The 18,273-nt window shown below is 38.9% G+C and overlaps 2 protein-coding genes across 2 annotated transcripts; both read right to left on the bottom strand.

The window, feature by feature from the left end:
* Positions 1–3,086: 3,086 nt before the first annotated feature.
* hspb9 (heat shock protein, alpha-crystallin-related, 9) lies at positions 3,087–4,074 on the bottom strand. The gene is made up of 2 exons (XM_028454353.1): positions 3,784–4,074; positions 3,087–3,687 (listed from the first exon to the last, which is right to left on the bottom strand). The coding sequence occupies exons 1-2, from the start codon at positions 3,978–3,980 to the stop codon at positions 3,252–3,254; spliced, it is 633 nt and encodes a 210-aa protein (XP_028310154.1). The 5' UTR covers positions 3,981–4,074; the 3' UTR covers positions 3,087–3,251.
* Positions 4,075–14,622: 10,548 nt separating this feature from the next.
* On the bottom strand, positions 14,623–17,941 carry LOC114466155 (uncharacterized). Its single transcript, XM_028451679.1, has 3 exons — positions 17,358–17,941; positions 15,776–15,833; positions 14,623–15,575 (listed from the first exon to the last, which is right to left on the bottom strand). The coding sequence occupies exons 2-3, from the start codon at positions 15,806–15,808 to the stop codon at positions 14,649–14,651; spliced, it is 960 nt and encodes a 319-aa protein (XP_028307480.1). The 5' UTR covers positions 15,809–15,833; positions 17,358–17,941; the 3' UTR covers positions 14,623–14,648.
* Positions 17,942–18,273: the final 332 nt, after the last annotated feature.

Below are 18,273 nucleotides of genomic sequence, written 5' to 3' on the forward strand. Positions count from 1 at the left end.
CTTCCAGAATCTTTATTTTATTCGTTATTAATCATGAATAGCATCTGTAAAAAAAAAACTATTTATTTCAATAGTTTTTTTTTTTTTAAAGCTATAGGGAGCCATTGTATAAGAGTCAAAGGGCCACATTAGGCTCCAGGACCACAGGTTGCAGACCACTGGTCTAAATATGAATAAATATCAGATTGAAAGCAGAGGAGAAATGTTGAGATATTGTAGGAACACAGAATAATTACTTCTGTGTTGGACTTATTAATGATCAGAAACAGTCACTGATGTGGAGAATATCCCATAAAGTCTCTGCTTCAGGTTACACGTGTACAAATCTCCTTTTTATTTGAAGCATCAATCAGATTTAGAAAGAAACAATAAAGTTAGAATGATGACCTGCTCTGTTTTACTGTGACACAATTGTTGCATTGCTTTACTTTAGCTGCAGGTTGTGTTGTGGCGTTGAAAAGCAACACATTTTCTACACTTGTTTTTTTATTTTGATGCCTGCTGGGTTCTAGAGCTAAACCCAGCTGACACAAGATCAAATCATGGAACACTCTGGACAGGATTCCAGTCCACTACAGAGACACACACATACCAACACTTTGACTTAGCTACAGTATATTTATTGTGGGAGGACAATAAACAATCATCACTGTTTTTAAGACTTAGACTTTCAAAGGCCACATCATCCAACCATAACCTACAGCTAATGCCATCAAACCTTCAGTGCCTTTCAGACAGGTCTGGATGAGCACAATCACATTGACTTTAATCACATCATTGAGATGGACTTTCTATGTGTAGAGTGGAGAAGCTGCAGAATAAAAAGAAGTTTACAGTTCATCATCATTAATGTCTAAACCTGCATTTACTACATGCTTCCACACTTCTGGAACACGACAGAAATGCTGTGTTTTTTTACTCCAGATATAACGAGACGCACAACTTCAAAAAAGTTGAGTTTTTGTCTCGTGGTTCCACAGAACAGGGTTTTTATATTGGAACTCTGACCTAATTGTCCCATTGCTGCCACACTATTCAATGTACAATGATCTGATCTGAGGTGAGTTTCTTTATTAACCGCTTTATTTACGAGTCACTGGTTCTACATCCAACTATAAACATGACAAACAGCTTCATGCTAAGCTACAGACGCTATGTAGAGGTTTGCTGCTGCTGTAAAACATGTGTAACATTGCTGTAACACACACTACACACATGTGACACAACCAGTCTGTGGCTGTAGCTCCCAGACTCTGGAATAACCTGCACCAGTCTCTGCGGGAGCTTAACGGTATGGACTCTTTTAAACAACTGTTGAAGACTTCACTTTTCAGAAAAGCTTTTAGTTAACTGGATTTTACATTTTTATTATCCTTTTATGATGCTGCTGTTATGATGTATATGCATGCATGTTTTATTATTCTATTATGATGATGCACTTGTATTTTCTCCACATCTCTGTACAGCGCTTTGTGATTTTATCTGCAATAAGCACTTTATAAATAAATTACTTCATTTTTTAATTTGGTTTTGAAACAAAATAACCAAAGAACGAAGGGTACACAGATTAGCCAGCCCTCCCAACTATGGTAGTCACTATATTAACTGTGAGAGTGGTCGGGGAGGAGGAGTGGAAGCAGTTTTTCACTCTAGCTTATCACTTACCCCAAAAATTTGTAATTCCAAAAACAAGATAGAAAAAGCCACTTTATTGGTTATAGTTTACCGTCCTCCTGGTCCATATTCAGAGTTTCTCTCTGAATTCTCTGACTTTTTTCGATGGAGATTTCTTCCCATAAAAAAGTGTTTTATTTCCCAATGTCACTAAATGCTTGTTCATGTGGATCTTGTTGGGTTATTTTTTTCTTTCTTACTATGGACTTTATATTTTGTTGAGCGCTCTGAGATGACTTTGTTGTCATTTGCGTTATAAAAATAAAGTTGAGTACCGAGATACTGAAACAAGGTATCAAAACGAGGTCAGTATTTTGGTATTGTGACAACACCTCAAGCTTTAATTGTGACTCATCTGTTTTATGATCAGTCCTTTGCTAATCATAACATTACTGCAGTCAGGCCTGTGGGAGTCATGACACCGAGGAGCCAAGGTAGGATCCCCTTATTTTCATTTCTAAAAGGTGGTAACCCTATCAAGTAGAGCTTGATGTTCACTCCCCAAAAGACTTTACCACCAGCCCCCACTGTGGCATACCACATTTTTGTCTTTGTATTTTCATATAATAAAATTGACAGTTGTTAAAACATGAACATTTGACTAGTGGCGTGCTATCATGTTACTGCACTGACATTCTCCTAGATCACTCTTTTAGAAATGTTTTTAAAAGCAGTCTGATTATTATACATCTTACGCCCTGAAGGTTATAAACACATATTGAATTATTTTAATCAATGACTAAATGTAGTGTAGCTTAATGTGACTCAGCTGTGACCTCCTCAGCCCTGATCTGATATCGTCAATAAGTGAAAGCAGAAAAATGAAACAGATGTCTCTATGGAAGCATTCATTCACCTCATGCTAGCTGAGGTACATTAGCAGATACCTTAAATAATAGAAAATAACATAAATATTGTTACTTAAGTCACAACTTTACACAAATAACCTTAAACACACAAATCTAAATCAATAGGGGTAAGAGCAGGTTTAAAATTTAAAACAGTTTAAAAACAATAGTATATTTATTCACCAATATGTACAGTTTCTGATTTTATCACTTCTGTTTTTTAGGAGACGTTCACAAATGAATTTGGAGCCAGTGACTTTAAAAATGTGTCCATACAGACGTCCATATATCAGAAAACCAATGTTTGTCCTTGAGACACTAAACTAATAAATGATTTATCGTCTGCTGTTGATCGTCATTTTCTCCAGAAAATGACTTTAACCCTGGACACTGAACGTCACTGAAACCTATTAGATCATTTCATTGTAACCTGCGGGGGCTGAATGGAACTTCTACATCAGGGTCTTTAGGTCTCAGGCTCCATCATCTTTTTTCATTTGATGGTAAATGATCTACTCTGGTGCGTGGTGCAATCATCTGGTCACAAAAGTAAATGAATACATACATTTTTGAAAGTATTTATTTATTTGAAGAAGTAGTGACATAATACAATAAATATAAAATAGATACAATAGTTTAATCACTGTAATTGCTACTTTTAAAAGACATTTTTAAATGAACATGTCCCTTAAAATGTATTGTGTGTGTGTGTGTGTGTTTTCATACTCCTTAGTTTGTTTTTACTTCTTCACTTTTGTCTTTAGTGATGGGAAACTCCAGTGACGTCTTGAACCGGATTGGAACCTGGTGCTCTTCTTCAATTGGCTGTTTGGCTGCGGGGGCGTGGATGCACAGCTGACCGTTATCCATCAGGTTACAGGAGAGGCCGGGCAGGTCCAGGTTGGGGGGCAGGTCAATGCGTTGGACAAACCCCGTCTGAGATGAGGCTGATGAGCAAAACGAAGCACAGGAGGAGGACGAGGAGCTGGACTGGCTCTCCTCAGCTCCAGCTTGTTTCATCGCCACAACAGCCAGGGTCCGACCCTCCAGCTTTACTGTGATGTCACTGGGGGCGTACCCTCGGGCATCAAGGGTCACCAAGAGGTCCCCGTTGTTGTGACTGGTCACACCACGTAGATGTGGGCTGACAGCCTCCTTCTCTTTACTGTGGCCCAGAATAGAGGTAATAAACTATTGGGTATAGTTCTATCAACATTCACTCACACACATAGAGCAGATAATAATAGTTGTTTGTTCCTACCTGTTGTGTTTGGAAGGTTCTAGAGGTAAACCAGAAGGCTTGGCCATCTCAGAGCCTTCATGGAGCTCTTTGAGGAGAACATCTGCTAGCTTGGTTCTGTGCTTGAAGAAGTGTTGGTGCAGAGAGGAGAGAGGTTGGTAGTTCTGCTCCCAGCTGAGGAAAGGCTCTTCAGCAAACAGGCTGGACTGGGACATCATTCTGTAGAAAGTCTTCCTTTCAGCTTCTTGGTTCCACACTCGTCTTCTTTGGGCTGATGTCTTCAGGGTCCCGTTCACAGTCAATGTCTTCTCTGTGTTGTGAGTCTATATTTATAGGGCCAGCTGCTCTGGGCCGGCCCCCCTCCATGCTATTTAAACCCTATGAGCTAAGTGCTGTTGGGCAACATGTGCCACATAGTTCAGGAAGACCCTAGCACTCATCATCAAGCTAAAGATAGCTCATGGTCACATCCTGATCCACTTTATATGGACGTGAGGGTGTTAATGCTCAAGCAAGAACTTATTTGCTCACAATATATAAATATATATAATTCCACAAATGATGTTTTAAAAATAAATAAAAAATAAATCTTAAATCTTTCAAATATTTGGTACTTTTACAGACTAGTACAGTGGCTGACAGAAGTATGTATTCATATAGTGGGAGGGGCTTAAGTAGAGTTGTCAATTAGGGTCAAATGAGTATGTTTTAGAAGGTTAGATGTACATAGAGGTGTACATACTCTGTAGTGTTACAAAAGGGTTTATTTGTGGATGTAAAATAAAATAGTGTGTGTGATTTATCTGGTTTAATTTTATGAGACATGAACATGATAAGTTTGTTTTTTAACTCTTTTTATATTTTTTGGTTTGATGTATTTTGGAGTCATTATGTGTATTTCTCTGTTGTGTTTTTGTGCATTTTTTGTATCATTATTGTTTTTTGTTGCCATAGTAGTGATTCTGGAGTCAATATGTGCATTTTTTGTATAAATATTTAGTTTTGTGTGTTTTGAGTCATTTTCATATTTTTGTTTTTCTGTAATGTATGTTTTTTGGAGTCATTTTGTGTATTTTTGTGCGTTTCTGTTTTTGTTTTGTGTACTTTTTGTATAAATATTGTTTAGTTTTTTTTGTTTTATTTTACTCATTTAGTATATTTTTATTTTTACTATAAATACCGTGTGTGTGTGTGTGTGTGTTTACCTTCATCTCCTCCGTGGGTTATTGCTCACACACACACACACACACACGCATGCGCATCAGCCACGCGCATGCACATAATCCATCACAGGTTGTTGATTATATTTATATATTTAAAAAAAAAAGAGACCTGGAAGTACCACGAAAATAAACGCTTTGCAAACACCAAAATCTCAACTCTCTCTAAACGGCTCTGTTGTGTTCAGCATGTACATCCCAACACTCTCACACACAAAGTTTCAGGACGAACACATACCGCGTTGGGGAGATATTCGCCCACACACACCTCAACACACCCCCCCCCCCCTCCTTTGGCTCCTAGAGCTTAATGGAAGCTCCTCTTTACCGTCTCTACCTTGTTTAAAGCCAAAATAGTTCTAAATGTGACTTGTGGAGTTTGTTTTTTTGAGCTAAATTAGTGATGTCACTGATGATCCACGCTGAGGCCAACGCTCCGCTCTGGTCCGGTGCTTCAGCCATGGGGTGTGTGTGTTGTCTAGTGTTTGTGACAGTGTGTGTCTGTGTGAGACACAACTTTAGCTTGTTTGTTTGTTTTGAACCATAATTCTATAAAAATTGTAGTTGTCTTCATTCAGCACGTGTTCATGTCTGTGGTTCAGCCACAGAAACACACCAACAGCCAATCAGCTAACAGATGGGTGGAACCAGCCAATCATATCCCTGGACGTCACCAGTGACAGACAAACACTCATCATTCAGCAGCTGTGTCCTTTGGTTGCCATGTTGGTTTGTTTTTAAGTAAGTATCATACAGTGAGCGTAGAAGTAAGAAGTCAGGAGGACAGTAGACACGACCGCTATGACGAGGACGACTGGGATTGGTTATCTCTGTCAGTCAATCAGAGTTCCTAGAACTATGGCAAGCCGCGAGGACCAAAGTTTATTATCATGGAAAAGAAAAAATAGATGAAATATAAGCGTGTTAAAATATTAAGTGTGGTGTGAGAACGGGTCAAATTGACTCAAAGTGTGAGACTTGGCAGCTCTGCTGTTGGTATGATGTTCTTTTTCTGAAATGTGGTGTTACTTTTACACCAGATGTAATGTCTCGTCAGTCCACAGAATATTTTACCAAAAGTTTTGGAGATCATCAAGATGTTTTCAGGCTGAAATGAAATAAGCCTTAATGTTGTTTTTGCTTAGCAGTGGTTTTGTTTTTAGACCATTCAGACCATTGAACCCAGTCTCTGTGTTATGGAGGAGTCACCAACACTGACCTTCACTGAGGAAAGTGATGCCTGTAGTTGTGGGGTCTACTGTCACCTCCAGGATGAGTCGTCACTGCACTCTTGGGGTAATTTTGGTCGGCTGGTCACTCCTGAGAAAGTTCACCACTGCTCTGTGTTTTCACTATTTGTAGATAATGGTTCTCACTGTGGTTCTCTGGAGTCCCAAAACTTTAGAAATGGCTTCATAACTTTTTCCAGACTGATAGATTTCTCATTTTTTCCTGAATGTCTTTGGATCTCAGCATGATGTCTACAACTTTTGAGGATCTTTTGGTCTACTTCACTTTGTCAGGTTCCTGTAGGTTCTATTTAAGTGATTTCTAGATTTAAAACAGCTGTGCAGTAATCAGGCCTGGGTGTGGCTAAACAAACATAACTCAGATGAGATCAACCACAGTTATGTTTTAACAGGAGCTTTTTCACACAGGGCCGTGTAGCTTTGGATTTTTTCTCTTCTTTTTGTGTTAACTTTGACTAATGTTTACATTTGTTTGATCTGAAACATTTAAGAGTGGAAAACATGCAAAAAAAGTAAGAAATCAGGAAGGGACAAACACTTTTTCACACACACACACACACACACAGATTCCTTGCTTTTATAGAGATACGTCTTGCATCCAACACTGCACTGTTAAAGTACGTCACACGTTCATATTTTTGTTTTAAACATACATTTTTATTTGGTTGTGTTATAAAACAATCTTGCTAATAAAATATAATCTTTATAGATGTAGACATTATCTGCTGCACTGTATATATATATATATATATATATATATCATTTATTCTCTATCTATACTTTATTTATCCCTCATCCTTTATATTTATCATTATGTCATTTTAATGTAATGTAAATGTATTTCTGTTTCGGACTCCCTTGAAAAATAGGTTTTTAATCTCAATGGGATTTTTTTCCTGGTTAAATAAAAGTGAAATAAAATTAAAAAAAAATATTATTATTGTTGCTGGGTTGTTTGTTTTTTGTTTTGCTAGCTTGTTTCTTTGTTCTTTGTTTTCTTAGTTTTTTGTTTCGCGCTACGACTACCAAGTCAAATTCCTTGTACTGTCCTAAAAACTTACTTGGCCATTAAAACATTTCTGATTCTGATGTAAATATTCCTCTTAGCAGCCTGTTCACTTGGATGATGTGCTACGCTTATGGAAGTTAAGAGTTTTATGGAAATCTTTGAGCGTACATTATATGTCTGATTAAATAAAGTCATAATAGACCAAACTATATTTTGTGGATTTTATTCCAGAGCTCTGACATGGACAAAAAGGTAGAGATGAAAAGGTCTAGTGGGGAAAAGCAAAAAGTGGAAACACACAATTACAGTAAATATTTCTTATAGACTGGAAAAGACAAAATGATAGAAAGGCTGCTATTGGCTAATCACACTGAAGAGGGGGAGGGATTAAGTTTTTCTAGCTCAGGACACACTTTGTTATGAGATTATCTGTGTGTTGACATTAAGAAGGTTCTCTGTGGGAACAACACATGTTTGTAAAACTTGTCTGAGAGAGAAACATAAACTGGAGAAACAGCTCTGACATTAAGGAAGGGAGAAATATATATATATATATATATATTTATATATATGTGTGTGTGAAAATGGAGGGCGGTGGTCCACATTTGGACCATCATAACATCTAATCCAGTCCCCAAAATGATCTGACGTTGATTATTAATTAAAAGTCTGATTATTTACTTTCTCACTGAATGACCTGTGGGAACTTCAATTATTATACTTATAAAGTCAGATAAAGTACAGACAAACGGTTCTAAAGCTGTGGTTATCCTTCATTAAATGGTTGGAGTCATTTTATATTTTGCTGTAACTCTAAAATATCAGGAACACATCAAACAAATCCATCTGAACTGATGTTGCTTTAAATCAGTGGTGTCAAACTTAAGGCCGGCGGCCCAAATCTGGACCAACAACATCAGATTCAAACTGCAGAGAACATGAATTATTGAGTAAAAGTTTTCAGATCTTTTTCTACCTTAAGTCCTACAGTTATTCCAACACGCACAAAGACACAGCTTTACAATGAACTGGAACCAGGCCTTTTCGTCCAACGTCAGTACCTGACCTCATCAATGCTCTACACCAGTGGTTCTCAACTTTTTCAGACCTCGACCCCAAAATAAAGGTTCCAGAGAGCGACAGAGAGAGGCCACAGTATATAGTCATCTTAAATATGGAAATCCTTGTTCTAATCACTAATAAAATAGGTTCAAAGTGACCAAAAATGGTGGAAAAGGTGGTGAAATGGGATTTTAAAAAGCATAGAAATTGGTTAAAAGTTGTAAATTAGAGTGGATAAAAACAGACAGAAAAAGTGGTAAAAATGGTTTTCACCATTTCACCTTAATTAGAGGCTAATACAGGCTAGCAGTAACTGACAAAGGTAGGAAATAATTCCAGTGAGTTCTTTTTGTCTTCTTTTTTAATAATGTTAAGGTTTCATTTATTCAAACAACCGTTTTTCAGGAAATTTACTCTGATCTCCTGTTAACTGCCAGTCTTCCTTAGAGGCGTCTGCTGATTGCTTTGATGTCTCCTTGACTTCCGTGTAATAATTCCAGCAAGTTATTTTTTATTTTATAATATATATTTATTCAGACAAATGTTTTTCACATCAAAGCGATCAGCAGATGCCTCTGAAGAAGACTGGCAGTTGACAGTTAAAACATGTCAGGAGATCAAAGTAAATTTCCAGAAAAAGTTTTCTGAATAAATGAAACTTTAACATATTAAAAATAGGAAATGTTGAGGTTTCAACATGAAACACTTTATTTCTGCTAATTTATGCAATTGTTTCATTTTAATTACATTTTTCTAGAAAATTGTATTTGAAAATATATAGAGCACATTATATAGAACATATCACTGACCACAATGTCACAATGTTAATTTATCAGCATTATTAACGACATGTGTCATATGTATTTACTGTATCTGTGAGTTTGAAGGAAAGTAAAATCAGATTATAGATGGAGCTCATTGGTGACTAGAGCTCCTGAGGACCCCTCACATGGTCCACGAGGACCCCTCACATGGTCCACGAAGACCCCTCACATGGTCCACGAAGACCCCTCACATGGTTCATGAGGACCCCTCACATGGTCCACGAGGACCCCTCACATGGTCCACGAGGACCCCTCACATGGTCCACGAGGACCCCTCACATGGTCCACGAGGACCCCTCACATGGTCCATGAGGACTACCAGGGGCCCCTGCTATATATGTTGACACATTATTGTCACTTTTAACCTCTTTTCACCATATTTCATGCTTAGTTTTTGCCAATTTAACCACATTTATCATTTTTAATTCCCATTATCTGCCAGTACAAACAAATTGTTCCAACTTTTTAAATTAAATTACCCCTAATTTGCAACTTTATCACATTTCACCACCATTTCAACCATTTTTGTTCACTTTTAACTCATTTTATTAGTGATTAAAACCAGGATTTCCATATTTAAGATGACTATAATAATAATAAACGTTCATGGATAACAGTGGATATTATTCAGATACATTTTACAACTGGTCTTTACATTTTGATGAAGAGTGAATAACTGTTGGGTTTCGTGTGCTAAGTGTGTACAGTAGGATGAGCAGACAAACCTGTGATGGAAGCAGAATGAAAACGTGATTATTATGATGACATCATCAGTAGGGGACACTAACCTTATGGATGATGCTTTAATCCCAGCTCACGCTTCCTGTTAGAGCAGAAAAGCAATAAAACCTTTTTTTTTTCAGGTGAAACAGAAAAAGTGTTTATTTGAACTGTGTGAAGTTGTGTTAAAGTTGAATAAATGACATCACAGGCTTGTTTTACACACACTGATCATGAACAAACTTCCTGTGGACGAGTCCCTCCTGGCCACGTCGATGCGGTTCTTCACGTAGAACTTGACGGCGGGCCACGTCCTGCTAGAGAGCGCGTTGGGGAGCTCTTAATGCACGCCACGCACTGAGCTTTACACGGAACTTTCCCACGGGTGATGCAGTGCATCAGTGTCTTCTCCACCTCCTCCTCCTCCCTGGACGCACTGAGGGACACGGGAACACATGTCAAAGGGTTGGACTCAATTACAATTGAAATGGCTTGAATCGATAATTAATAACAATTATCGTGTAATCAATAATGTAACTAATTGAAAACATCTGTATCAGTGTAATCTTAATAGAATTGTAACTGAGTTAAGATAATTGACTTTATAATTGTAATTGGTATAGAAATTACTTCTAAAAAGGACAATTTAACCAAACACAGTGAACCATGTTACATTTCTGTCTCACAATTACACAGTTAATAATTATTAAAATATGATTCAGATCAAGTTTTCTCACAACATTTCAGTTCTTTTGAGGATCATTTTATCTTTATTTAAAAAACAACAACAAAAAACAGAAAAAACAAACCTTTACCTACTGCTTAGTTACTAATGAAGTTACTTATTGATAAAGGAGCTGATTTATCCACATATCTGCTCACACAGTTACTGACTTTGATACATCATTGTTTAATTAATTCTTTACCTAGTAACTTACATAGTAACTAACTTAGTTACTAATTCATATAGTTACTTACTTACTAAGGTATTTACATTGTATTAAACTCAATTACTTATTAACCAAGTTAGTCAATTACCTGGTTCATTAATTATTAATAGATCTAGTTTATTACTTACATATGACATACTTACATAGTCATCTAATGAGTTACATTGTTACTATTTACATAGTTACTGAAATTATTACATACTAACGTAGTTACACGTTTAACAATGTGATAACTCAGCTACATAATTACTTACATAATGGCTTATTAACTTAGTTACATACTAAGTTATTTATTATATTCGTTAAAATAGAGCTGGGCGATATGGACCAAAACTCATATCTCAATATTTTTTCTCAAAATGGTGATAAATGATAAACATAAATCTCAATCATTTTAATTCAATGACATTTCAGGGTTAAATTTTCTGATTAAATATTGCCACACAGACATTTCTTAACAAACAGTTTGATTGATCAATGAAGAATACTACTGATCTATGTTGTAAAATAAAGACATTTTTAGTGTTAAATAGAAGCTTAGAAATGTGTTTTTAATTTGAATTATGTGTCTTTTGTTTAGCTAGTAACAGAAAAACCTGTCTTTGAGTGGCCGCCATTTTTAATTGTCCATTATAGCAACCCCTTTAAGAATTGGCTCCGCCTCCTGCCAGATTTGAATACAGCAAGCCAATAACTGCAAGTACGCCAAATTTCATGCTTGTAGACACATTTGCACAAACAAACCAGAGACAGCACATGTGAGTGAGGTCTGGGTTAGGATGCACTCAGTCTGTGATTTTAATGCTGTTCTGAGAAGTAGAGTGTTATGGCAATTTTTATATTCATCATCATATCGTCAAATGTATGTTCATGTGTACAATTTGTCATGTTTTAATACATGATGACTCCATTACTCTTTACACTTTTGAACAGCTGAATCATGTTAGATTAAACAGTACAGATTGTATTGTACTCAGTGTAACACAGAGTCTGTGCTGAAGGCCAAAACTCAAACTCACGTGCAGATATACACGAACACACACACTATCAAGGATAGATAAGACTGGCGCCCAATCTTCCTCATAATATACACGTCTTCATCATCCTCAAATGTTTCCACTGTTGGGCACCTGACTCCTCCTTCTCCTCACCTCAGGGTGGAACTTTTCTGTTATCTGTATAAAAGCTTAAGCTGTGAAACTGTTAGTTAGAGTGGGTCTTGCCTTCTTGCTCTGCCACGAGCCTTTTGCCTTTCATTCTTTCAGGATGGAAGCTTCTTTTTACTCCTTTTTTATTTAGTTTTATAATAAACCTTTTTTATAAAATCATCAATGCCTGGCCTGGACTCCATCATTCAACCAGAGCAATGAATCATGTCTCCAAATGAGGTCAACCACAAATTTGCCGTGACAAGAGAAAGACTCCTAAAATGAGTATTTTAAAACAAAATAAGCTAGAAAAAATATATTGATACAGGCGATAATGTCATTTTCTTGAATCTCGATATATCACACAGCCCTACGTCAAAACACGCCACGCCTTCAACAACAACCACTGACATCTATGCCGTCACCTCACTTTGTTTCTAACTTCTTCGTCTATCGTCTGCAACATGTTTCTGTCTGCTCTGCGTTGCCAGATACAGCTGTCAAACCTCTGCTAGCATGTCCTGTAAACCTCCCTCAGTCACTAGAAACCCAACCTGGCAACGCAGCTTCTACACTGTCCATACGTTTTATACATTTTTCCTAAACGCTGCAATTGCTCACAAATAATCCCACAGTGGAAGAGGCTGAGGACGACTGGAGGCACTGGTATCTGTAATTTAAGTTACTTAATAGTTTGTTCAGTGTTTATGCTTTTAAACATCTTTCCTTCCTTAGACTGGATCATGTGTTGGAAAGAGAAACCATGAAAACAACTGCTAATGTTGCTACTGCTAATACTGCTAAAGCTAATGCTGCTAAAGCTAATGCTCATGGTCACATGACCTTCCTGTGAAAACACACGTATAAAGAAGTGAAGCTTCACACAAACACACTCTGAGAGACAAACCATTGGGCTGTACGTGGGAACACAGAGTTAGAACTTCACAACTAGTTTAGATCCAAATATTAATCTGAGGTTAAACATTTAACACCTGGTGATGGTAACGATGGAGGAACAGAGACCTTCACCTCCTCTAAAGCCTCGCTGTCCACCAGGACCCGCTCTGTGATTGGACACAAGCACACATGTGACCAATGAGAGCAGAGAGACGTGTGTGTGTGTGTGTGTAACCAATCATTGATAACAACACACAGTGATCATTAACATTCTGAACCACAACAGTCTGTTACTACGTGTTAAACTGGTTCCTTTAGTTTTCATTCATTCATAAACCTAAAGGTTTGTCAAGTTCATAAGATAAATGGTAAAAACTGTGTATTTACTAATTTAACTACAAGTTAAACGTGTAAATTCACTCATTAAACAAGTTAAAATAGACACTACATGGTTTTAAATTAGTTAAATGATTAGACTCAGACTTTAACTACTGTAATATATTTACTAATTTAACTATAAGTTAAATGTGTAGTTTTACACTAGTTAAACCAATATTTACTATTTTAACCAATGAAACCAGTGTATTTACTAATTTACTGTAACTAGAGCCTGCTCACATACTGTATAACTGTATGGTACGGGAGCTGCACTGAGGCAGATAGGAGGAGGCTTCAGAGGGTAATAAAAACGGCTCAAAGGATTGTTGGCTGCCCTCTCCCCTCCCTGACGGACATCTACACCTCACGCTGCCTCAACAGAGCACATAGCATCATCAAGGACAGTTCACACCCTGGTTTCCACATGTTCAACCTGTTGCCCTCTGGTAGGCGCTACAGATGTATCAAAGCTAGAACAAACAGACTCAAGAACAGTTTCTTTCCGAAAGGCATAACCATTCTGAACTCTCATATGCACTAAATCTACAATACCATACACTGTTATGCAATATTATCTAACTGGTGCAATATACTGGGTAATGTGCAATAGTTTCTATGCAATATGCTGGCACAGTATTATGTTAATACTGATATGAGTGTGTGAACTTTTTTTAAATCTATTTATATTGTATTCTTATTATTATTCTTATGTTTGTATTTTTATGGGGAGCTCTATCTCATTACATGTTATGTAATGATAATAAAAGGCTATTCTATTCTATCTATTCTTCTACTGTACAAGTTAAACCAAACGCTTTAATTAGTTTTAAACTAGTTAGTATTTACTATTTTAACTACACCCACCTCTGGGCTGGAGGCAGACCTGGTGGAGGTCCCGTCCTGCAGCGTGGCGTCCTGGTAGGAAACATGGGGTCCCTGGCCCAGCAGCTCCGTCAGGTGGTCCCTGTCCTGTAGGACCAGAACCTCCAACATGGCCGCCGTGTGCGTCCGTAGCTTTCCTGACGCCATGGCCTCGGCGTGTTTGACTCCACACGTCTGAGCGACGTGACAGATAGCGTCTGACCCGCTGAGGTGACCCAGGTCCTGTGGGCGGGCAAACAGGAAGTGGTTCTCCTGAGGAACGTCGCACCTCAGACGAGTCATGACCAGCAGCTTCATGGACGCCAGCGCGTGGGCAGTGACGAACACGGGCGCGTTCTGAGCGTTCCTGTCTCGTATCTGCAGGTGGATGAAGTTCTTCCTGAGCATCTCCTCACGTTTGGACGGCATGACGTTCTGGTCCAGGTGAACATCACATGACAACGCTGTCAGATGCATGTCAGACACGTCCTGGTCACTGTGACCGTTAAACAGCATCACCTCACACAGCGTGAGCTCTGCAAGCTCCTCCCACCTCTCCTGACTGGGTTACTCTCCCAGCATGCTTTGCAGCTCCTTCCTCTGCGTGTTCAGATATCGGTGAATAGTTCTCACGTCTTCTGCAAACACACAAAGCTGCGGCGCAGAGGGAAAGTTGGTAGGAAGAACAAAGTCGGTGATGGTTTGAAGTTTTCCCGTGGTCCAACCCTGAAGAAGCAGTCGGCCTGTGTCGCGCATTCTCTGTCTGATGTACTCTCGCTTCAGGAAGAGCTCCTCCTCCAGCTTCAGGACGTACCTGTCGCTGCACACGGCCTCCGTCACCTGGTCCTGATGCATTTCCCGCAGCAGCTTCAGGAAGTCTGAGTTTAGGCGGCGTGTGGGCGGGGCCTTCAGAGCATTGTGGACCGCCCTCTCGTCCGCCTCCCATCGTACTCTTTCCTGGCACGTCTGCATGTGACGCCGTAGGAACTTCCTTTTTAAAAACGCCTCGCAGTTAAAGCAGTGCGTGTAGTCGCTGGCGTTCACAGGCGCGTTGGACTGCTTCAGTGGGATGGTTAGGCCCCGCCCCTCCCTCAGCACCTGGATGTTGTGGGCGCGGTTCCCTCGGTTGGTCAGTAGCCTGAGGCGTACGCAGCGCTCCACGGAGCCCTTTAGGAACGTGAACGCCCGCTCCACCTCGGGCTCATGTTGATGTTTGCGTTCGAGGTGTCGGGCCATTTTGCCTTGAGGCTTGGAGCAGTAGAGGCAGTAGAACCTCTTGTTGTAAACCGTCCCGCCCTCGCTCTTCTTCACCAGCGTCATCACAGACACGCCAGCGGCCACGGCGTCCGTATCTGTGGGTGGACATGACCCTCTCACGCTGACGATCTTTGGTGTCGTTGACTGAGTTTCAGACACAGACTGAGTGTCCGTGTCCTCGTCCTCTGAGGTTCTGGATTCGTCAGCAGACGCAGGAACACACGTGTCCTCGTTCATCTGAAAAGACAGAGAACCTTCAGGAAAGTCCTCAAACATCTCAACGCTCTGCTGAAAGAAATAAGAAGACTAAATGTGTTGTTTTCACACCATGGGACAAACAAGTGTGTAAATAAACACAAAAAAACACACAATGATTAAAAAAGACAAAATGAAAACAAAAATGATGAGGTCACACTGAGCATCTTTGTCCAACTCACAAGGTGAGAAGTTGAGGAAGAAGTTCTCATCATCCAGGCTGTTGGAGCGAGGCAGCTTCTGCAAAACAAACATCATGAAGAAGAGTTCAAAGGTCGTCAGGATGACTTTAGTTTCTACAACAAGATCAACATTAGTTCCTCAGAATTAGCCACTGGTCCACATACAGGTTTCATACACTGATCAGCTGTAACATTGTGACTCCTCCCCTCACACTTCCTCACAGTCTGTCCAAGAAAATCCTTCAGCTTCAGGATTTAGAAGGTGGAGAATCCGTGACACCATGACTCGGCACTCAGGTAGGCAAGGGAGTTCAAACTATGACTCAGCAACAATAAATAGGTACACACCTTAAACTATGAGTCAGCACTCTGTAGGCCAGAGTTCAATGTATGAGCGATGAGGCTAATTACCATTCTGCCTTATACTCTAAAGAGTGACGAGAAACCATGACTCGGCGCCCATGTAGGCATGAGTCCAAACTATGACTCAGCAATAACAAATGGGTATGCAGCTTAAATCATGACTCAGCAGGCTAAAGTTTAAACAATTAGTTCAGTGCCCGTCAGAAGTATGTATTCACATAGTAGGAGGAGCTTAAGTAGAGTTGTCAATTATGACCAAATGAGTGTGTTTGAAGGTTGTATGTACATAGAGGTGTACATACTGTACTCTGTAGTGTTATAAAGGGATTATTTATGGGTGTAAAATAAAATAGTGTGTGTGATTTATCTGGTTTAATTCTATGAACATGATGTTTGTTTTTACTCATTTTTATATTTTTTTCATTTGGTGTTTTTCTGTAATGTATGTTTTTTGGAGTCATTGTGTATTTTTGTGCATATTTGTTGCCATAGTAGTGTGATTCTGGAGTAATTTTGTGTATTTCTTGTATAAATATTTAGTTTTGTGTATTTAGAGTCAGTTTCATATTTTTGTTGTTGGGGGTATTTTTCTGTAATGTATTTTTTTGAAGTCATTTTGTGTTTTTTTTTTTTAGCCTTTTTGTATATTTTTTGTGCATTTCTGTTGTTTTGTGTATAAATATTTAGTTTTTTGTTTTGTTTTACTCATTTAGTATATTTTTATTATAAATACTGTGTGGGTGTGGCTACCTCCATCTCCTCCGTGGGTTATCTCTCACACACGTGCACGTCACATAATCCGTCACAGGTTGTTGAGATTTAAAAGAAAAAAAAAACCCAGAAGAACCACAAAAAATAAACATTTTGCAACACCAAAGTTGCAACTCTCTCTAAACGGCTCTGTGTGTGTGTGTGTGTGTGTGTGTGTGTCTTCAGTAAAATCAAAAATACTAAAACAAGACCCAGCTACAGTGAACAGGCTAATTACTCATTTGCCTTACATTCTGAAGAGCGGCGACACTATGACTCAGCACTCACGTAGGCAATGCTCTGACTCAGCAATATTACACAGGAAAGCTGCTTAAACCATGACTCAGCACTTAGGTAGGTAAGGGTTCAAAGTATGATTCAGCTATAATACATAGGTAAGCTGCTTAAATCATGACCCAGCAAAATCAAACTAAGACTCTGCAACAGCTGTAGCAAAGAGGATAATTACCGTTCTGTCTTTTATTCTGGTGACTCAGCTACTGAGGAACTCAAACCGTGGTTCCGGTGACACTGGGCGGCCCAAAGTGTGCTGATAAAATCTCCTTCATCAGTCGCAGCGTTAGTTGTTGATGAGTGGCACGATGGATTCACGTCATATTGAAGTTCACGCCAAACTCAGAGAAACCATCTGAATGTTCCGTAGAACAGGTTTGTTCTCCTCCGGTCCATCTGCTGAAGGTTGAAAGTTCCCACTGATGATCAACTGTGTTTTTCTTATTATTGGAACTCTGTTCAAATTGACCAACGTCAACACAAAAACCATCTTAAACAGCACAGGAAGTGGGAGTGGTCATAATGCTGTGGCTGATCGGTGTATGATAAACTAAATCAAACACATTCTAAATGACACAATTTATTTGTGATGATAATCGAGGAAAAATAAACGTCAATCTAAATTGTTTGGAGGTAAAAACCAGGACTTACCGAATGGACGCGTTGACTTTGAATTGTGCGTTTCAGGAGAGTTTGTTTCCACAATCGGGATGTTTGGGATGAGAACCATTTGGTTAATATAGCCACACACACACACACACACACACACACACACACACACACACACACACACACACACACACACACACACACACACACACACACACACACACACACACACACACACACACACACACACACACACACCTAATATCAGCCTGTCTGTGTGACGCATGCAAAGTCCTACTGTGTATTAAACAGTGAACGCACCACACGGAACAGTGGAACCTTCAGGGTTTATTCTGTTTTTTAAAAACTAATTGTATTTAAAATAAAATTGGTTTGTACAATTAATTATTTAACTTTAAATAAAAACAGATCTGTTCTTGAAATTAAATGTTTAAGCTTGTTTTTAACTCAATACAAAAATC

Source organism: Gouania willdenowi, chromosome 1, assembly GCF_900634775.1.
Source record: "Gouania willdenowi chromosome 1, fGouWil2.1, whole genome shotgun sequence".
NCBI lineage: Eukaryota > Metazoa > Chordata > Actinopteri > Blenniiformes > Gobiesocidae > Gouania > Gouania willdenowi.